The sequence below is a fragment of the Vombatus ursinus genome, unplaced genomic scaffold (genome assembly GCF_900497805.2).
Source record: "Vombatus ursinus unplaced genomic scaffold, bare-nosed wombat genome assembly UNPS02014863.1, whole genome shotgun sequence".
NCBI lineage: Eukaryota > Metazoa > Chordata > Mammalia > Diprotodontia > Vombatidae > Vombatus > Vombatus ursinus.
This window is the reverse complement of record NW_020954641.1, coordinates 37,539,105-37,562,425: the sequence shown is the minus strand read 5'-3', so window position 1 is coordinate 37,562,425 and position 23,321 is coordinate 37,539,105. Positions and strand designations below refer to the sequence as shown.

The 23,321-nt window shown below is 36.6% G+C and overlaps 1 protein-coding gene across 1 annotated transcript in view; it reads left to right on the top strand.

Moving 5' to 3' along the window:
- The first annotated feature begins 1,459 nt into the window (after positions 1-1,459).
- The window catches only part of KCTD16 (potassium channel tetramerization domain containing 16), a 323,360-nt gene continuing 301,498 nt past the window's right edge, over positions 1,460-23,321 (top strand). The window contains exon 1 of the mRNA XM_027842051.1: positions 1,460-2,291. Within this exon, the coding sequence (XP_027697852.1) occupies positions 1,460-2,291 (832 nt within the window). The remainder of the gene's footprint in view (positions 2,292-23,321) is intronic.

The window sequence follows — 23,321 nt, the reverse complement described above, 5'->3', positions numbered from 1 at the left end:
CCACCCAGCTCAGCAGACAGAGCCGCGGAGGGAGAGAGTCAGCCAAACAACTCAGCCGCCTTAGCCAGCCTGCCTTCTCTCTTGCTGCAGGCTGGCCCTTTCACAACCTTGCTGGGAACATGGGAGCCTATTTGCCCTTGCTGGCAGGTAGGGTGACTATCTGGGATCTCATCAAAACAAGGCTGGCTTTCTTTCTGATTCTAGGGTTTCTGGAAATCTTGTGAGCCAAGGTCCCTCCTGCAACTCCCATTTTACTGATTTTTATTATTATTATTATCATTATTTTTAGGGAGAGGTTTTGGTTTACTATTACTGTTTTGCTTTCCCCCCTTCCCCCTCCCCATTACCCACCACCGTCAACTTTCTGTGACTTGTTTTAACTTGAGATTGGAAGTGGATTTTTTCCCCCCCAAGAGTATATCTCTTGGCACTTTTCACTGATATTTCTGTTCTTTTCCTGATTGGGATTTGATATGAACTGGACTCAGTGTAGCTGTAAATTCTGATTGCTTTGCAAATGGGTATTACTTCACAAGAACTGGGTCTCAGACTCTCACTAAGGTAAGCTTTTAGGCTGGTTGCCTCTCCTGCCCAGCTTGAAATCAGTACCTTTTAAAAGTTGAAATATCTGTTCTTTTTTATGCAGAATTATAAATATGCATGTATTCATTAATCACTGCTAGAGGGGGAGGTGAATATGCAAGAATTCAAATATTATGTGAGATGCACAATTTGAGTTGAAGCATGGCTGAAATCTGTTCTTTCTGGGTTTATATAAATTTACATTTCTTCCTCTTTTTTCTCCCTCCTCCTCTTCCTTCCCCTTCCTTGTCCTCTTCTTCCTCATCCTCCCCCTCCTTTTCCTCCCCTCATCATAGTCGTCATCATCATCTTCTTCTTCTTCTTCTTCTTCTTGTCTTCTTCTTCTTCTTCTTCTTCCTACTCCTCCTCCTTCTGCTCTTCCTCTTCCTCCTCTTCCTGCTCTGTGCTTTGTATTTCTCTCCTCTCCTGTCCTCTCTCTTCCTCTCTCTTCCTCCTTCTCCTCTTCTTTTTCTCATCCCATCTCTCTTTTACTTTTGATTTTAATGACTTGTGGTGTTTGAAAAAATAATTTCTATCATTTCCCCCCCTCCACACAGACCCACGAATAATTGTAGACTTGGCATGACCTTGCAGTCTGAGGTTGATGGAAGATATGATGTAGATGAGTTGATTACATTCCATGAAGTAACTGTATACCACCAGTTAGTGTTTCAGTTACTTTTTCTGAATCAGTGATATGTTCACCTGCGGGCAATTCTAATTTTTTTTAATTTTTTATTTCTTATAGAATATATTGGAGAAAACAGGAGATTCTTTTAAATGTGTGAAACTCTTTTCCTTACTCTCTACTAAGCTGATGCAAAGGATTAGGCTGTAATTCCATTGGATTACATCTTTTAAAACTAAATAAAAGACAATGGCTCTGAGTGGAAATTGCAGGAGTTACCATCTTTCAAAAGAACAAGGGACAGTTCCCAACTCCTTCCCTGAGGTTGTGGAACTAAATGTTGGGGGCCAAGTTTATTTCACTCGCCATTCCACCTTAGTAAGTATCCCTCACTCTCTTCTATGGAAAATGTTTTCCCCCAAGAGAGACAGTGCTAATGAACTAGCCAAGGACTCCAAAGGAAGATTCTTTATTGACAGAGATGGATTCTTGTTCCGCTACATACTGGACTATCTCAGGGACAGGCAGGTAGTTCTGCCTGATCACTTTCCAGAAAGGGGCAGACTGAAAAGGGAAGCTGAGTATTTCCAGCTACCAGATTTGGTCAAACTCTTGACACCTGATGAGATCAAGCAAAGCCCAGATGAATACTGCCATAGTGATTTTGAGGATATGTCCCAAGGGAGTGACACAAGAATATGTCCACCTTCATCCCTACTTCCTGCTGACCGTAAGTGGGGCTTCATAACTGTTGGCTATCGAGGGTCATGCACCATGGGCCGAGAGGGTCAAGCAGATGCCAAGTTTCGGAGAGTTCCACGTATTTTGGTTTGTGGAAGAATTTCCCTAGCAAAAGAGGTCTTTGGAGAAACTTTAAATGAGAGCAGAGATCCAGATCGTGCTCCAGAAAGATACACTTCCAGATTTTATCTAAAATTCAAACATCTGGAAAGGGCTTTTGATATGTTGTCAGAGTGTGGATTCCACATGGTGGCCTGTAATTCCTCAGTGACAGCTTCTTTTGTCAATCAGTACACAGATGACAAGATCTGGTCCAGCTACACTGAATATGTCTTCTACCGTAAGTACACGAGGTTTTTCAGAGTCTTCTTGGGTCTGTCTATTGGTATGTAAATCAGTTCTATCTTGCGGAATTTGAGAGCGTCAGAGTTTTCAGTTCATCGTCCAAGGTATAATGTCCTAGGATTCTTCAGCCTTGAATTCTACATAGAGTGTCAGAGGTTGTACCTTCTGCCACCATGTCTTTCAAAAGGTAAACTTTTATTCATTTTTTTACTAAGATCATGACTTGCTCTAAGGCCTCAGGATCATAAGATGCTAACAAACTTGATACAGGTAACATGCATAATGGGAAACAAATAAGTATGGTTTTTACATATCTGTTTATGTTTTCTTGATTTGCAAAGTTAAACTCTACGTAGAAGGTGGTGAGTTTTCATGGAGTAGCTTACTGAGTAGGACCTAAAAAGGCTTCAGATGTGCTGTAGAAGTTTTTAAGCATTTATGTTGTTGCCAGAAATTTCTGTCTAATAATAAATGGGTTGCTGAGGACTTGATTTAATTGTGGGCTTTGAAAACATAAACTGAACTAAGTGGTGTGGTCTAGGCTAGGTGGCAGTACAGACTGCTAAAAGTCCCCCTTATCTGCCACCAAGATTGAAATATGGGGGGATTTTTCTTCTCTCTCTTTCTCTGTCTCTGTCTCTCTGTCTCTTTCTCTCTCTCTCTCTCTCTCTCTCTCTCTCTCTCTCTCTCTCTCTCTCTCTCTCCCTTTCCTTCTTTCTTTTTCTTTCTTTCTTTCCTTTCCAAATCTGCCATTTGACTCCTACAGTTTGCTCTGTGGATATTGCAGCTGTGGCAGTAGCACTAACAGCATCGTTCCTCCCCGTCCCCAAACCCCAACCACCACCAAATGCCCTACAGACTTAATTACTGCCAGTGTTCAACAGAAATTCTTCTCAAAAGGTAATAGGTCCTTGAGAAAAGTCAGTCTTGTTCAGGCACTGTCAGGCTGCTGAGCTGCTCTAAGAATAAACAGAGGAGGAAAAAGAAAAAATGAAACTTTCACACTGAATGGTTTTAACGAGATTACTTGGAAGTCAGTTCATCTTGACTAGCTCAAGACTTTGGAGTCATAGTACTTTCTATGATGAAATAATATTTACCTCAAATAAACTAGGAACTATAGGCCACTTAAGAGGAGACACCTAAATTGGTAATTGAAAATACACCGACCTGCCTAGTAGGTTACTGGTGTAAACTGCTGATTTTAACCTAAATCATCTAAACTCAATGTTGTATTTCCTTTTTAGCTGTCCAGATGTGGTTCTTTTAAAAAAAACTTCCCCCTCTGTTTACAAACTGAATCTGTAATTTGTGTGATTCAAAAATCCAAGGAGGTAATTTCCTACTTCTTTCGACTTTAAAGAACTAAAAGGCCTCTGCCTTTATTGAACCCAATCTCTTTTTATAGCAGCATTTATCTATTTAGAGACTTGGTGAAGGGGACAATAATAACCTTCACTCCCCTTTGAGGCCTTGTTATCTGGTAGATGGTTTGTCGAAGTTAATACTGTGAAGACACAGAGATGCCAACAGGTAGCGAAGAATGAAATTATGTATCAGGGCAAGAGTGCACTGATGTGTAATAACAACATTATGTGGTCCAACGACCCTATTTGGGGCCTCTATCAGAAGCCTGTGACTTTCCGCCTGATAGAGTTTAGCAGCCTGGTATTGCTATTTTTCCTCAGGCAAAACTTCTAATCGTGAAAATACGGCCATATTAGGGTCCTGGCTGCTTACGCCTCCTGAAAGTCCTTTTAGGAAGGGAATATGGCATAATAGATAGAGAGCTGGCCTTGTATTCAGGAAGACCTGGATTTAAGGTCTGTCTTTAATACATATTAGATGTGAGACCACAGGCAGATCTCTCAGTTGTTAAAGCAATTCTCTAAATGCTAAGTTCCAGATAGTTGCCAATCTACACTGGCAGAAGGACTTTACACACAGGGAATGCCCTACACTGATGAAATCACTCCCTACCTTCCTTCTCTTCCTCTAAAAAAAAAGTTCCCTTAGCATCATGACTTAGATTTTCTCAGAACAAACCTGTTCTTTAACATTTTTGAAAACCATATCAGAAATCTTGGTTACAGGTCAAATGAAGGCCAAACTATTTATAGCACTTTAATTTTTAAGATTTGAAATCAAGTCATCTTAAGAAACTTTAGCTGAATGCAAGAAATATTCCTGGGCATACTTAGGAGAGAAATATCTTTTAATAAAGACATATTCAGAAGAAATATAATAAGAAATCATAAGGGATTTTTCAAAATTATTCCTTCAACTTAAATTGAGACCGAAGTCATGGGAGATGTATTTTTGCCTGTGTGTGAATCAGTATTTTGGGTTTATAGAAATCTCACTTTTCAAAGATGAAGTATTTAGCTTGCTTTTGGAAGCAGCCTCTTTTCCCACAGCCGTGTGATGGCTTCCTTCTTGGCTGGTTGCTGGGAGATGGTGGAAGAGCTGTTTGCTTTCCATTTCTCTATGGGCAGGCTAACATAAACAGGGAGGTTCCTTCTACAGTGCAGCCTGTATCTCACATATGAGATCCTTCTCCTTCATACTCAATTTTCACAGCAAATTTTAACTCTTCCTCCATCTTAGGACCAATAAAATTGACAGCTGGCTTTCTAGGGTACATTACTGCTTCTGTGCAGCTGCTTAGCCATAATTATTTAATTAGAAGCTGACAACTGTTCCTACATAAGCATTAATTCATCAAGCTGTTGTGTCCGGGTTAATGGGCTGGAACCATGTGGGGTGCTATAGAGCAACTAGTTAGCATCATGGGAAGAGACACCAAGCAAGAGAATTCAGCTTCCCCTTCCTCAAGAATAAAGCCATCTCCTCTTCAGATATGAGGAATCAACTCCAAAGGCCTTGTTTCTCCCTGAAAACCAGAAGGGAAAGTTAAACTGATTGAGTATCTGTATCAACAAAAATAAATGATTATGGAACTTGGTAGGGAGCAATATCTTAATGTATGGATTGATTCCACCACCACCACCACCCTCCTATTCCTCCCACTCCTATACATATATCTTTGTTTCCATATTTGTTTCAATTGAAAATTTTATAGGCCAAAATCTCCTAAAGACTAGTCCAGAGAGGCCTATCTTGCCTAATCTTTGTAGAGAAATAATGCTTTGCAATACTAGGGAATCCATTTGAAATCCCAAACTTTCTTCATATGACTCAGTCACTTGGCAGTTAGGTGGTACAATGGGTAGAGCATAGGGCTTAGAATCAAGAAGTCAAGTTGAAATTCTGCCTCATAAATTTAGTAGTTATGTGAATCTGGACAAGTCACTTAACCTCTACATCAGTTTCCTTATCTGTAAAGTAAGGATAATAATAGCACCTATTGTGTGGATAAACCTCACCTTTTGTGAGGTTAAAAAGAAATGATAATTGTAAAGCGTTTTGCAAACCTCAAAATTCTATATAAGTACCAGCTATTATTATTAATCATTGACGGGCAATGCAACATAGTTTTGGTACAGTGTTTTGTTTCTATGAGTATTTGTTTAATCAACCTTTGATTCTAAGTCCAAAAACTAATATAGATAGAAAGATGTTAGATGTTTAAATCAAAATGCAAAAGTATATAAATATAAGGTACTCAGGAAAATAATCAAACATATAAACAGGGTAAATAACTAGTTTCCAACTTTTTGCATACTAAGGAAGTTCATATGAATGCCAGAGAAATAGAGGGGAAAAAACCAAACCAAAAAAAAAAATAACATCTAAGGCAATCTTGTATCAAAGGGCATAATAGATGCTTCTTAAATTTAAAGTATATATATTTTTCTTTCCTTCCCTTTTTATTTAAACTGTGAAATACTCACCTTTCTTCACTACCCATAAACACAGAACAACGGGCCCTCTTGAATCTTTCCTCTAAATGAAGTAGGTGATAAGTGGTTTCCAAATGAAAAGCGCTGGGTTTAAACTAGACAGTTAATAACCATGCACACTTTTGAGCACTGAAGTCAGAAGTACATGGAAATAAATGGAGCTCTTATTCCTAGAGTCATTTGCCGAAGTCTGAGAGAGCAAAATGGCCACTCTAAATTGAAGAGGGAGGAGGCACATTTCTTTAAGACCTTCAATGAGCCCTTCATATAAATGTCAGAAAGTGCTAATGTTCAAAGGATGCAGCCTTAAAGATGTCCACAGTGATATGACTGCTGGCAGAAAATTAATTTGCTGAACTTTTGCCCCTGAAAACATATTTTGCCTTTGCTCATTAGTGGCTCATAGGTATAGGGCATTCTCTAACCTCATCCCTTCAATGAATGTCTGCTTGTGAGATTTTCTTCCTTCTTTTTCTTCACAAATGAGGATCTCGAGGTTTCAAAAGTCAGTTCTGGGAAATTTTTGACATTTTCTTACCTATTTAAGAATTTCATACATTTTAGGGATTGCCACCTGTTGATTTTCGGACTAGTTAAGGGCAAATATTGATTGGGGCATGAAACTTTGTCAAAGAATCATGCTTCTTAAAACCTATACATTTAACAAACGTATTCCTTCTTTTCTTTGCAGCCTGTTCCTTCTATCCCTGTCCCCTCCTATTCCATTAGTTTCTGATTCCTTCCTCATGAACCCCTGAGTGACACTATGCTAAAGTAGTAGAGTGTGAAGTAGGCCTCAGCAATAATAACAACAACATCTGGCATTATTTAGTGCATTAAGGTTAAATACTTTACTTAAGTTATCTCATTTGGTCCTCACAACCACGCTATGAGGTAGATGCTATTATTATTCTCATTTTACAGTTGAGGAAACTGAGACTCAGAGAGAGGAAATGATTTATTTTGAGTTACCTACTTAGTAAGTGTCTAAGGCAAGTTTTGAAACCAAGTGTTCTTGACTACAGGTCTGGTACTCAATCCACTCTACCGTGCTCCCTCTCCTTTTAATGGTTTATCTGTACCTACAATATAATGTGAGTTACAAAACAGAATTGCAGGAGAGCAGCAGTGTCAAACTCAAATAGAAACAGGAGCCACTACTAATCCATCCTCCAGGTCACATACTGACTTAGTTTTAAAATGTAATGATATCTGTCTTTTGTTGTATTTTTATTTATTTTGTTAAATATTTCTCAATTACATTTTAATCTGGTTTGACTGCTTGGGAGTGTTATGGGCTGCAGGGGGCTCAGAGCCTTGTATTTGACACCTCTGGCCTAGGACATTGCTGGAGGTAGAGTGGTGAAGCAAATTAGAAGAAGGAAGTGATTTGTGCTTAGAATTCTATGGCATGACTAGAGATGACAATAGAACCCTTGCATATGATCCATAATTTACCTTTTGTGGACTTTCAGAGTTTCAATGTAGCAGGTATGCTTTTCATATGCAGACAGATAGAAGTCCATTTATTACAGAGTCATCATGAAAGGAACACTATTGGATTCCCTGGGTTTGAGTCCTTGGAACTTGGCCAAGCTGCTTCACTTTTCTGGGTCTCAGTTTCTTCATACGTAAAATGAGAAGGTGGCACCTGTTGAACTTTAGTGGTTCCCTTCCAGTTATAAATTTTGTATTCCTGTTCTCATGGTTCTTTAAATTATGTCCATTAAAATTTTAATCAATGCTCCTAACATTGAAAATTTCAAAGTGAAACTCATAGTCTGGGAACTATTTTCTTGTTAATTTTCTTGTTAATGTGAATGGGCATACTTGGGAAGGAGATGAAACTTGGTCCTTCCAGCATTCTCCCTTTTGAATTTTCTCTGTCCCACTTCCTTCTTTCTTTCACAATTTCACCCCTTTGTAATCAAAATGTGCTCTTAAGAAAGTAACTATAATTCTTACCTCAGGATTAATGTAGTGTTAAATTGTAGCCAGAGCATTGGCTCTAGACATACTTCTGTCTCTACCTGTGTGATTTTTGAGTAAGGTACTTGACCTATTTAGGGCTCAGTTTTCTTCTTTGTAAATTGAGCTGTTTTAACTTAGAAATTCTTTAGGTCCCTTTTATCTCTAAAATTCCAAGTCACTTTATTATTTTGTTTAAGGATATTTATATTCTATGATTCTCACTCACTGGGGAATGATAGAGTGTCTTCTGGAGAAGTATGTTTAGAAGGCAATAAGGTCTTTTCTGGTCTTCCAAACCATCCAACAGATGTTTCTTCCTTTTCTATCTGAATGTAATGTTAACCTTGTACTCCATAAGGAGCAATACTTCAAGAGTGGGGAACCTGCAGCATTGAGAGCATAGGTCCTTGGATGTGGTATTTTTGACTGAGTCCAAGTTTTACAGTACTAATTCTTTTATTAAGGGGATTTGTTCTGTGAAGTTTGGATTTAGTCAAAGGGCCACACTTGAGGACCTAGAGGGCCACATGTGGCCTTGAGACCACAGGTTCCCCCACCCTTGTCCAGGATGCTTAATGTATTCTCCTTGAAATAATAGCTCACTTTTACACAGCACTTTGAGGTTTATGAAGATTCTTCTCCCCCCATTGCCCTAGCAGTCCCAGAAGACAAGTGTTATTGTTGTTTGTCTAACAAAAATTCATGAAGTGAATGAAGTATGGCTCAGGGAAGTTAAGAGAGTGGACCCACTCACTCATGGAGAAATCTTGGGGACTAGATTTGAACCCAGGCACCCTGAGACCAGGTCCAAAATTCTTTCCACTACACCAGGTTACCTTTTGATAAGGACAGTGACAGGGGCATTACCTCTCCCTTATATACAGAGGGTGATGCTGTCTTTAGAATTGGGCTTGATGTGGAATGGAAAAGAATTTATTAAATACTATGTAGAAGGCACAATGCTAAGCACTGGGCTATAAATATAAGCAAGTAAAACCCTCCTTGCTAATAAGGGGCTTATATTTTAGTAGGGGAGTGATGGCCGGGGAGGAGTGTTTTTAATATTTTTTAATTACTGTTTTCAGAGATATAGTAAATAAGAGGGAGAGGCAGGAAAGGGGATGCCCTTAAAGGCATGGCATGAAGACGATAAATCTGGGTCCAAGCTGCATATGATGAGTGCTCACCAAGCAGAAGCACAGAATATCTAGGCATGAACTTGGAGTACTGGGTTGGAGATGGAGGCTGGCTTGTAGGAGCATGGCAACATGAAGGTGGCCAGGGTTTATGATGGGTCTGAGTCCAGACACTATCACACTCATAGTATCTCTTTTTACCTCCAACATTATCCTTTCATGTCAATCAAATGATTTTTGGCCAAATTAAAAAACCAAAACAAAATAAAACAACTCTTGTAACCTGATCATTTATTTCTTTAAAAACAAACATACGTATATTTTGATTCTTAAACATCGCTCTGATTTCCCAGTACTGCCCTTAATAGAGCCTTACACATAATAAAGAAGCTAATCAACACACCAAGTATATCTGACAGTCTGTGCCTTACTCCATACCTTTCTACCTAGAGGAGAGAAATGTTTTTCATTATCACTCCTCTAGAGTCAAAACTGGGATTAGTTATTATGTCAGCATGAATTTTGATGTCTTTAGGAGCTCTTTTCCTTTGCACCATCATGGTCATTGTGGGGTTTGTTTTATTGCTTGTACTTTCTTTGATCTGCATCAGTCTATATTATTCTTCCCAACATTCTCTGAATCTTCCCTGCTTACGGTTTCTTATGGTATATTACCATCGTCATCATTGTCATCATCATCATCATCATCATCATCATGTATTAGGTATTTACTGTGTACTAGGCATTAAGCTAAGTACTGCCATTACCCTAAGAAAGACAAAAACAGGGTTCCTGCCTTCTAGGAGGTCACATTCTAATGAGGGAAATAATATGCAGATAATGAAATTTATTATCTATTTATATCTATATGTCTCTATCTCTTTATCTATCAGGTAGTCTCAAAGGGGCAGCTAGATAGTGCAGTGGATAGAGTGGCAGGCCTGGAATCAGGAAGACTCATCTTTGTGAGTTTAAATCCAGCCTCAGATATGAGCTGTGTGCCTCAAACCCTGTTTGCTCAGTCTCCTCATCTGTAAAATGAGCTGGAGAAGGAAATGACAAGCCACTCCAGTATCTTTGCCAAGAAAATCCTAAAAGGGGCCATGAAGGGTCAGACATGACTGAAAACAACTAAACAGTAACAAATCTCAGAGGGAAGGCCGTAGGCAAAGGGGATGGGGAAAGGTGCACATAGACTAGGAAAGGTCTGCTGCAGAAAGTGACATCTGAGGTGAGTTGAGCTTCAAAGGAAGGTAGGGATTGTATAAGATGAATGTGAGAAGGGAGAATACTTTAGGCATGGGGGACAGCCAGTGCAAATGTATGGAGTTGAGAGATGGAGCCATTTGTGAGGGACAGCAAGAAGGCTAGTGTGGCTGGATTATAGAGTATATGGAAAGGAGCAAACTTTAAGAAAACTGGGAAGTAGGAAGGAGTCAGGTTGTGAGGGGTATTTTATTTTTAAAGGATTTTATATTTGATTCTATAGGTAACAGGGAATCACTGGATTTTATCTGAAAGGTGGTGACGTAGTCAGAGCTGTGCATTAGGAAGACCATTTGGAATGGGGAGAGACCTGGGATAGGAAGGCCAACTTGAAGACTATTGCAGTAGAGTGGCAGGCCTGGAATGAGGTATTAGCATGGGAAATGTCTGAGTGGAGAGGAAAGGACATCCACATGAGATCTTGTGAATGTAGAAATAAAAAGACTTGGCAACAGATTGGATATGTGAATAGTGAGGAGCCAAAGATAGCAGTGAGGTCATGAGTTTAGGTAACTGGTGGTGCTCTGGGCACAAATAGGGAAGCTGAAAAGGGGAGGATTTCGGGGGAAAGATAGTGAGTTCTGTTTTGGACACATTGAGTTTGAGATACCAGCAGGACATCCAGTTCAAGATACTCAATAGGCTGTTGGTGATATGAGTGTGATAACGTCAGGAGAAAGGTTAGGGCTGGATAGCTAGGTATGAGAGTTATTTGCATATAAAGGATAATCACAACCATGGGACTTGCTGTGATCACCAAGTAAGATAGTATGGAGGGAGAAGAGGGTCATGGACAGGCCCTTGAGGAACATTCATCATTAGTGAAATCATGTTTTTTTTTTTTCCATTCATGCACTATAATTCGTTTAGCCATTCCCTGATCAATGGCTCCCAATTTTGTTTACAATTCATCATCACAGAAATGCTGGTATAAGCCTTTTGATATTGGACCTTTTTTCTGTGTCTTTGATTTCTAATGGATAAATGCCCAGTAGTGATATTGCTAGGTTATGCATATTTTATTTAGTCACTTTTCTAGCAGTTGAAACCTCCCACCCCCCCCAACAATTGAATCAAATCACAGAAATACCAACAGTGTATTAATGTTGACCAATATTTTTTCATTAAGGTCTTGAGGCACTTCCAGTACTGGACTGTGACATCACTGAATGAGGAAGAAAGGGAAATGGCAATGATTAGGATAGGAAGAACAACTAAGATCACGTATGAGACTTTGGTATGTTAAGAAAGGGGATAGAAAGGAACACAACTAAATGTTCTTGCCAACTTAATGAGTTTTGGATCTTATTAAAGAAAATAGAAATGGAAATGGTTGGGAATGCACTAAAAGCACTTATTTAGACTCCACCCGCATATAGATAACTGAGTAGAGTTACTGTGCATAGTAGTGGTAATGTAATATAGAAACAAAGTGGCACAGAGATGGATAAATGGATGCTCAGTTTCTGCCCTCATACTAATTTTTTGCTCTTTTTTTTAAACTGTTATCTTTTGGTTCTTAACAGAGTTTTTCTTAACTTTACCATTTTCATTAGAGAGTATATTTTGAATTTTCATTTGCCATAGATTCAGAAGCAAAGGAAGATCGTATTTATTTTTTTAAAAATAATTATGAACAGTAGTTTCATGAATTAGCAGTGTTTGGGATCTGTTCTCCCTTAATGGGATATAAGCTGCTAAAGGGCAAGGGCTGTTCAATTTTTTTGTTTGCATTCTTAACACCTGCACACAGTAGGAACTTGATAAATGTTTGATTGATAGATTGATTATCCCCGGCATCCAAGTAAATTTCAAGTGGTAATTCAGGCACTGAAGAAAAACTCTCACAAGGGCCTTGGGAGAGAGCTAGGATATATCAGTTTAACTGCTGGCTCCAGCTATTACTGCCAGGGTAATCACAGGCAGTACTTAATCCCTCTGAGTCACAGCTTCCTCATCTGCCATATGGGGACAATAATACTTGCATTGCTTATCTGACAGGGTTGGTGGGAGTAGAGCAGTTTGTAAACCTTAAGACATTGTAGAAATGAGGACTTTTCTTACTGCTCTTCTTTTTACTAAACCACAGTTCCTAGACAGGTGTGATGGACTTGTCAACTTAAATGTGGTCACACTGAGCCTTGCATGAAATGAGAAGGTGCCATATATGATTGGAGGAAGATACCTTCACACCGAAATACAAATATTCCAAAGAATGTGCTCAAGGAGAAGACTTTTTCTTCCTCTGGTTGCTGTATAATGAACAGGATTTATAATGGCATTTCAGTCTAGCATACACTGGATTTCTCCACATACTTTTAAACTGAAAGGTGGTTTCTTTAGAAAGGTCATTTATATTCTGCCTTTCCTTTCTTCATCTTTAAAATAAGGTAATTGTACTCAATGATCTCTAAGGTCTAGATCTGAGCACTTATTGTACCTTTTAACTCTGACATATGATGTCTAAAAAATTATTCAAGTTTGGGGTTCCAGATTATACAAAATAGGTTGGTTTCCTACTTGCTCCATGATGTAAGTTCAATGTTGAGCTTGCTTAGTGTAGAAGGAAGCTACATAAAGCATGTTTTAACAAGGAGTCATTTGGGGAGAGGTCTCCTAGATAAAAATACAAAATTATGAGCGTTTTCATATGAAGTTGTTTATGAAAAGGATACAATGTAATGCTATACTCTCATTTCCTTTGAAAGCCACGTGAAGATTCATTTTGGCTAATCCATCTGGAGAAAAAGAAATAAGTGTTTATTAAGCACTTACCCAGTGCCTGCCACTATGTTAGATGCTATGGACACCTAATACAAAGAATAAAACAATAAACTTCTGAGCTTGGCTTTACTGCTAGTAATTTACTCTAACCCATTAAGTCAACCAGCTCCTGAATTAATTGTCTGGAACATATCACCCCCTGTATCTTTTCCCTGATAGATGAATATGAGAGCAAATCTCCTTGGAGAAGTGCTCTTACATGAACCCTGGGTCATTTTAAGGAGGTTGAGGAAGAAGTTTTGAAGAGGGCATAATATCTTTGTTACATTTCAGGTCATTTTCCTAGAATTCTTTGAAGTTGGTTATCATTCTGAAAGCTGCTTTGTCTAGGTTAATGGCTTCATGGCAAAAAACAAACATACATTCTTACTTACATTCACATGGTACAAACTCTCCCCAACCCATATTCTTTGATAAGTGTATTTTTGAGAGGGAATTAAAGTAATTTAATTTTGAAACAAGACATTATAATGCCTTTTGTTTTGATTTCACCTACTTTTCCCTGTACATTTTTCTCTTTCTATGCCACCTCCCAACCTCCCAGAGAGAAATCTCTTATAACAAACAATAAGCAACAGTTGAGCAAAATTAACCAACATATCAAAAAAGTCTGACATTATATGCAGTCTTCTATATTTATATTCTCCCACTTTTTTGAAGAAACTGAGAGAAGTATCTTCTCACATTTCTCCTTTGAGGTCAAGTTTGGTCATTATATTTTTGCATCCTTTAGTTTCTTTTGTTTTTGTGTTGTGTTAACATTGCATATATTATTTTTTTCTGGTTCTGCTTATTTTGCTTTTTGTCAGTTTGTATAATTCTCACACTCCTCTGTTATCACCTGTGTTCACTATTTTTAAGAACATAGTTATGTTTCATTACATTCTTGTACCACAACTTGTTTAGCTATTCCTTGATCAATAGGCATCTACTTTGTTTTCAATTCCTGGCTACTGCAAAAAGTGCTGCTATGAATATTTTACTATATATGGGGTCTTTATTTTTGTTATTGACCTCTTTGTGGTATATGTTGAATAACAAAATCTCTGGGTCAAAGGATATGAACATTTTAATCATTTTTCATATAATTCTATTGTCAAGCTATTTATTTTAGTCGAATATGAATAAACATATACAAATTCTTCCCCCGTCCTCTCCCGATGGTTTCAATCTAGCAACATTTTTTTCTACCTCTGATTACTGTGTAATGGGCAGCATTTATAGTGGCATTTTGTTTTCTACCTTGTTTTCAACTTTTTCAGCTTTTCAAAGGCTCAGATAATAGTTGGCAGAATTGAAAATTGGAAGTATAATTTAAATTTCATATTCAGAAGCTGTAGAATTAGAATAACCTTTTATGGATCTCAACTCAGAGTGTATTCTCCTTCACAGTGACAGAAAATGGCTATTGAGTAGGCTGCTGACAATAGGATTGTTGAAATTTTTTTCAGAAGTGAAAACAAGGCATTTGGTGCTTCCCATACCAAAAAATGAATCTTCACGTGGCTTTTAAAGGAAATGAGAGTATAGCATTACATTGTATCCTTTTCATAAACAACTTCATATGAAAACGTTCATAATTTCCTATTTTTATCTAGGAGACCCCTCCCCAAATGACTCCTTATTAAAACTTGCTTTATATAGCTTTCTTCTATACTAAGCAACTCAACGTTGAACTTACATCATGGAGCAAGTAGGGAACCAACCTATTTTGTATAATCTGGAACCCTAAACTTGAATAATTTTTTAGACATCATATGTCAGAGTTTAAAAGGTACAATAAATGCTCAGATCTAGACCTTAGAGATCATTGTGTACAATTACCTTATTTTATAGATGAGGAAACTAAGGGCCACAGAGGTTAGGTGACTCACCAAAAGTTCCACAAGTACTAATTACCAGAGGTGGGATTTGAACTAAGGTTATCAAACTCTTAAGCCAATATGCTTTTCACAATACTATATGGCTTCCTATTCTTGTAATTCAGCTTGGTTAGCAATAGAAATACCTTGACTGCAGGAGAAAGAGAGAACTAAATTCTGGTAAGTATGGGATCTCATAATCCTGAATAATGAAGTCTCTGTAGTCCAGGGTGGAGATAGAGAGTTGTGCCTTGGAAATAAAGAGTGGGCCAAGCACCTGTTGATATAGCAAAGTGGAGATCCCAGGGTGGGAAAAGTGCTATGGAATTAGCAGATACAGCATAAATGCCATACTAATATTTTAGGAGAGATTCTGTAGCCATGAGAGCCATTTATAAGTGGAAGGAGCTTCCTTAAGAGGCAGGGAGTTCTCCATTATTGAAGGGCTTCAACCGGAGACTACACAATTATTTCTGGTCTATTGTAAAGAATCGTACTAAATGACTTTTCAGGTCACTTCCAATTCTGAATCTTTATGATCATGTGATTTTTCTCAGACTGTCATGATACTGGCTTAAAATCCTTCCCCAATAAACACTTTCAGTTGGATGACTTTTCCTTTGGAAATTTATCTCTGTTTTTATAGTGGAAGTCAAAGGAAAAATAGAATTCAGTTTACAGATATTTGCTTTATAGTAAACTCAAAGGGATACCTAGTTTGTAAAATGAGGAATATATAGGATTTGAACTCAGTGACCTCTAAATTTCCTTTGAGTTCTAAAATCAAAATCTTATGATTTATGTGAAGATGTTTTTGAATGAGGTGATACTGAATAAAAATAGAAAAAATATGTAATCTACATTTGCATCTGCATAATGGACAATATTAAGATAATGCCTTGATAATAACCTGTCCTTCTGACTTTTCACAGGCAAAGTCATTACATGAGCTTTCCTATGGTAGTTGAAGAGGTGTTGACTGACACTCTAATGTGTGACACCATCTACATTTTAATTGCTGATTTTGGTCCTTGTTGACATTTTCAAAAATGTGAAATACTGACTTAGATAGAAAGGGCTCCTTGACCTATGCTAAGTCAGTACCAGTCATTTATAAAGTGGCTTTTTACAGGCATTTCCAGAACTGACAGACACAATTTTGCAAATGTAATTGAGGAATCATCTCAGGATTCTGATTCACAGATTACTCATGTTAATAATTTCCTAGTGCTTCTCCAAAATCTGCCAGTCAAGTGATTAACAGATTTCACATATCTCATTGATTAGATACTGTGGATATCTCTACACCGTGCTCCCATTCTCTCCCCTCTCAATAATTAAAAAGCCCCAAAGAAAAACTTATGTGGAATGAAAATCTTATTTTTTAATCTCTTTTGAAAATTCTTACCATTAGAATAATGCCTATCAATAAAGATATAGATGCATACCTTAGCTGGTTGTCCTGCTAACTTCCTCCTCTGCCCGTTCTTGTACACTGACATTGGCCTTGCTCAGTAGTTTTCCTTGGGGGGGGGTTAGGTTTTTATTTTTTAAAATTACTTTATTTGTTTTATTAAATGTTTCCAACTCATATGTAAAGACATTATATATATGTATATATATATATATATATATACATGTATTTAAATTTTGAGTCCCAAATTCTCTTCTTCCTCCCTCCCCTGTCCCCTCCTTGAGAAGGCAAGCACTTTGATTTCAATTATACATGTAAGGTCAAACCAAATATATTTCCATATTAGCCATGGTGCAAGAGAAAATACAAATAAAATAAAACAATAAAAATAAAGTTAAAATATACTTCAATCTGCATTCCAAGTTTGTCAGTTCTCTCTCTGGAGGTAGATAGTGCCCTTCATCATGAGTCCTTTGGATTTGTCTTGAATCATTGTCTTGATTGGGATAACTAGGTTTTTCTCAGTTGATCACCTTTACAATATTGCTGTTACTGTTCTTCTCACTTCACTTTACATGAATTCATGCTAGTTTTCTGGGTTTCTTTGCGAGCATCCTGCTCACTATTTCTTATAGCACAACAGTATTCCATCACAATTACAAGTTGTTCAACCAGTCCCCATTTGATGGGAATCCCCTTGATTTCCTATTCTTTGCCACCACAAAAAGAATTGCTAGAAATATTTTTGTACAAATAGGTCTTTTCCCCTTTTCTTTGATCTGTTTGGGATACAGACCTATGAGAAGTATTGCTGGGTCAAAGCGTATGCAGTTTTATAGACCGTTTGGCATAGTTCCAAATTGTTCTACAGAATGGTTTGATCAGTCCACAATTCCACCAACAGTACATTAGTGTCCCAATTTTTTCACATCCCCTTCAACATTTGTCATTTTCCTTTTCTGTCATGTTATCCAATCTGAGAGGTGTGACTTAGTGTCTTAGAATTGTTTTAACTGGCATTTTTCTAATCAGGAATGATTTAGAGCATTTTTATGTGACGATTGATAACTTTGACTTCTTCTTCCAAAAATTGCCCCTTCATATCCCTTGACCATTTATTAACTGGGGAATGGCTCTTATTTTTTATAAATTTATAATTTTTTATAAAATTTATATAAATTTTATAAATTTATAGCTCCATATATTTGATAAATGAGACTATATTAGAGAAACATATTGCAAATACTCCCCCTGCCTAGTTTCCTGTTTTCCTTCTAATTTTGGCTGCATTAATTTTGCTTGTGCAAAAGCTTTTTAATATCATGTAATCAAAATGATCTATTTTATCGGTGCTATTTGGCTGCCTTCATTTGCATTTCCCCCCACTCATTCCCTTATTCTTATTGACCATTTGTTCTTCTACATGAATTTTGTTATTGTTTTTTATAGTTCTATAAAATAATTCTTCAGTAGTTTGGTATGGCAGTGAATGCATAAATTAACTTAGATAGAGTTGTAATTTTTATTTATTGGCTTGGCTTACTTATGAGCAATTAATATTTCTCCAATTGTTTAGATCTGTCTTTATTTGTGTGTAAAGTGCTTTGTAACTGTGTCCCCATAGTCCTTGGGCTTGTCTTGGAAGATAAACTCCCAAGTATTTTATATTGACTGCTGTTATCTTAAATGGAATTTTTCTCTCTCTTTCTGCTGGGTTTTTGTTCATAGTATATAGAAGTACTGATGATTTATGTGGTTTTATTTTATATCATACAACTTTGCTGCAATTGTTAATTGTTACAACTAGTTTTTTAGTTGACTCTCTAGGGTTCACTAAGAATAGCATCATATAATCTGCAAAGAATTAAAATTGTTTCTTCACTGCCTATTTTTCTTCCTTCACTTTCTTTTTCTTGTCTTATTGCTATAGGTAGCATTTTTAGTATAATATCGAATAATAGTGATGATAATGGGCATTTTTGCTTCACTCCTGATCTTTTGGAAAGGTTTCAAGTTTATCCCCATTTCAGATAATGATTCCTCTTGGTTTTAGATAGATACTAATTGTCATTTTTAAGAAAGGTTTCATTGATTCCTACAGTTTCCAGTGTTTTTAATAGGACTGAGTGTTATATTTTGTCAAAGGCTTTTTCTGAATATATTGACATAATCACATGATTTGTGTTGCTTTTGTTATAGATATGGTTGATGTGTTGATAATTTTCCTAGTATTGAACTAGCCCTGAATTCCTGGTAAAATCCCCCCCTGGTCACAGTGTATCATTATTTATAATATATTGCTATATTCTCCTTTATGGTATTTTATTTAAAAATTTTTGTATTGATATTTATTATGCAAATTGGTCTATAACTTTCTCTGTTTTCGCCTCTGTGGTTTAGGTATAACAACTATATTTGTGTTATAAAAGGAATTTGGTAATACTCATTCTTTGCTTATTTCTTCAAATAGTTTATATAGCATTTGGGATTAATTGTTCCTTGTGAATCTATCTGGTTCTGGAGATTTTTTCTTAGGGAGTTGATTGATGACTTGTTCAGTTTCTTTTTCTAAGATAAGGCAATTTAACTATTTTATTTCCTCTTATGTTGAATCTGAGCAGTTTATATTTTTGTAAATATTTATCCATTTTACTTATCTTGTCAGTTTGACTGGTATATAATTGGGCAAAATAACTCCTAATAATTGCTTTAATTTTATCTTTATTGGTAGTGCCTTCATCCTTTTCATTTTTGATACAAGTAATTTGGTTTTCTTCTCTCTTTTTTAATTAAATAACCAATTGTTTATTTTATTGTTTTTTTCTCATAAAACCAGCTCCAACTTTTATTTATCATTTCAATTAAAAAAATTAATTATATATTTTTTAGGATTTCCTTGGTGCTTAATTAGGTATTTTAAATTTATTGTTTTTCTAGTTTTTTTAATTTTATGCCAAATTCATTAATCTGTTCTTCCTCTCTTTTACTGATGTTTGTATCAGTAAATTTTCTTCTAAATCCTGCTTTGTCTACATCCCACAAATTTTGGAATGTTGTCTCATTGATGTTATTCTTTATAATGAAATAATTGATAGTTTCTATGATTTGTTCTTTGGTCTACTTATTCTTTAGGATTAGTTTATTTAATTTATTTTGTTTAGGATTAATTTATTTCCAACTAGCTTTTTATCTATACTTCTATGATCCTTTATTAAATCTAATTTTTACTACATTATCACCTCAAAAGGGTTCATTTAATATTTCTGCTTTTCTGCATTTGCTTCTGAGATTTTTATGCCCTAAAACATGATCAATTTTTTGAAGATGCCATGTACAACTGAAAAAAGATATATTCTTTTCTATTCCCATTCAATTTTCTCCAGAGTTCTATCATATTTAGCTTTTCTAAGATTCTAGTTATCTCTTTGCCTTATTTCTTATTTATTTAGATTCATCTAGCTCTGAGAGGGGAAGGTTGAGGTTCCCCATTAGTATAGTTTTACTGTCTCTTTCTTCCTGTAATTCATTTAACTTCTCCTTTAAGTATTTGGATGCTATGCCATTTGTTGCATATATGTTTAGTATTGGCATTGCTTCATTGTCTTCCGAGTTTGTGTCCTGATTTTCCCTGCCACCATGGTAGTTGTTTATGGTCAGTTTCTTTGGTTGTTGTTTGCTCACTTTTCTACCTTATTCCTTGATTTGGAATTTTATGTTAATGTTGGTCTCTGTTTCTTGTGTGGGGCAGGGAGGGGCTTTTTTTCAAGCTTCAGGCGTTCTTGCAGGGCTGTTTTCAGAGTTAGTTCTGGGGTTTGGGAAGTTTTCAGTGCTTCCAAGGTGGCATGATCTGGGGAGAGCTGTTGTCATTGCTCTCTTGGTCTGTACTCTGGTCCTTATCTAGGAAGGGCCCTGATCCCTTGGGATGGGAGTGATTCTGTCCCTCAGGTCTTCTATTCCTTCTTGACAAAAAATGCCCCTCTCTGCCCTTGAGGTGTAATCCAGTAGTGGGTATAGGCAATGGAACTGCCAAATAGCATTTGGTCCTGTGACCAGTGCTAGCACAAGGGTACCCTGTAATCTCTTACTGATCAGTTGACAGGTTCCCTTACTGTCTCTGCCTTGAGAGCTCCTGAACCTGCTGCTGCTTCTGTCACTACCACTTAGTCCCACCACTGGTATTTCATCAACATGGGTGTCTAGCCCCCTTTCTGCTCCATGTTACAGATCTCTCTTTCTGACCTCTTATGTTGTCTTGGGCTAGAATGTCTCACTCTGACCTTTTCTTGGTTCTCTCATTCTAGAATTCAATTTGAGGCATTATTTAAAAGTTGTTTGGAGGAGAATGTTGGGACAGGTCAGCTGAGTGCTTCTCTACTTCACCACCTTGGCTCCACCTACAGAAATGGTGTTAGGTTTTTAGACATTTTTCCATGACTTGGTATTAGCTCCTATAGAGAACAGAGTACTGAAGACTTCAATATGTTCCCTGGTCTTCAAAGCCACAGTAGATGTTATAATAATCTTTATGGATGCCATAGAAAGACCAATAGAAGTCAATAATTCACTAATAATTATTTGTATCTCCCATGCCTAAGTTCTGCCTGTGATCACAGTGTGAATTATTTTATTAGTGACAAGGACAAGAAAAGTTGTCTTTCTCCTCTTCATTCAACTCTATGTACTCTTCACAACACTACTTGGCAGATGAAAAATTAGAATGCTAATTTTGTCCTGAATATCCAAAAGTTGACTTTAAAGAATAGTCCATAATCATTTATTGTATCCTTTCATAAAAATCCAAGAAAAGATACATGATAGCATTTTAACTATTTTTGAATTATTAACTATATTAACTCCTTCCACATACTTTGAAAGATGTGGATGAAAGAGAATCTGTCTCTAAGCTTTCCTTGCCATTAACTTTTTAACATGACTATGTCATGTGAGAAAAGCCTTTCTCTGCAAATACTAGCTTCATTATATCTCCTGCAAGTCTTATCTGTAGCTATATATGCCTTTGATGCTAAATATTTTAGTTGGCTAGAAGTTCATTGTAAGAAAGTCAAGATCATGTGGGTCAATTAGTTTTATTAAGTTCAATGGCTACTAGCAACTTCCAGCTTTTTTTTGAAATAGGTATCCTTAATCACTGGGGAGCTGGGTGAAAGGTAGATGGATCCATGTAGCACATTTCCAGTATTAGGAAAATAAATCCAAGTGTGTACATACCCTTGTGCTTAATTAAAGAAGGCCTACCCCAAATCATATAGCTAGATAGTGGAAGATCTGGTGATGGAAGACTACTCTCATGACACCCAACACCTATTACCCCTGAAAAGCCGTGCCTCCACATCTGCCTAATATATTTTGTGTAGACAGATTTTGCTCATCTTGGATAAATATTCTGAGAATGGCTTTAGGAAGGAGAGAGCTATAAAGAAGAAGAATAACAATAAGTCCTGTGAATAATCAGTAACACAATACAATGCAAGATAGTCTAGTCATACAAAAGGGTTAATTATTAATGGTATCATTCCAAGTTAGTGTTGTGACATTTCTAGAGGAAAGGTTTCAATTCTTAGTGCTAATCCTTAGCTACTTTGGGTATATTCTAATTACCACTGTAATGATAGGCTTAAAGATAGTGGAAAGCTACTGGGCAAATAGGTCTAAAAATTAAAGCAAGAGGTAGAAGGAGCTCTTAAAAACTTCTGTTGTTAGAAGATTATGCTGTCTTTACATGATAATGTTCTGGATATAACTCCAGAATGGTTCTGTATTCAATGCAACAAATATTTATTAACTGCATACTGTATACAGAGTGTGGTACTTGACACTGGGGGAAATTCAAAGTTTACATCAGGCAAAGTACCCACCATGGAACTAAGAGTCTAATAGGAGGGAACAGAACATACTGATAGTAGATGAGAAGTGCATAAAAAAAGATTCAAAACAAAATTATAAAGCTGAACGAGAATCATGAAGTACAGTGCCCTGCTTCTAGTTTCCCGAATAGACGGTGGTCTCCAATTTTAAGTAAACTCTCATTTCCTTATATGTTTTAGTAAAAAAAAAAATTCTTCTTAAGCTTAAATATATGTACATACATATATACTTTCCCATCATGACTGATGGGAGGACCAAATGACCTAATGTGCTGCAAGAACCATCTAAGTGATGTCATCTGTTATTTTTCTTTTATGTTCTACTTGCTGATTTCTCTTTTTCTGTTTTCTGTTGGCCTGGACATCCTTTTCAGAGAAAGTATATATAAAGAGGAGAGGTGATTGAGTGATTAATCCATATAAGTAAGAGTAAAAACAAAATATATCCTGCTACAATTATCTAGTTCTTTCAGGATAAAATTGCCTGAATTATCTGGACCATCAAAATTCTCCATTTCACTATTTTAAACAAAGTCTATGAAATCCTATCTCAGGGAAAAAATAGGCAGATGTCTGGATGCTTTCTACTGACAACTTTGAATATTTTTTAATCCAGTCATCTGAAATACTTTCTTATATTGCAAAAGTGAAGTTTAATGTTTATTTATGATTTTGTTGGATTTATTTATAGGACTTTTTGTCCAAAAAACTCAAGAAACTGTTTAAAAATCCTTGGCTAAGATGGTACTTCCTACACTTGAGCAATGGATCAGTTTCAAAGGAAGTATGCCTTATTTGGTGTTACAGCAAACAATTCAACAGGACAATAGAGATAATTTGAGTT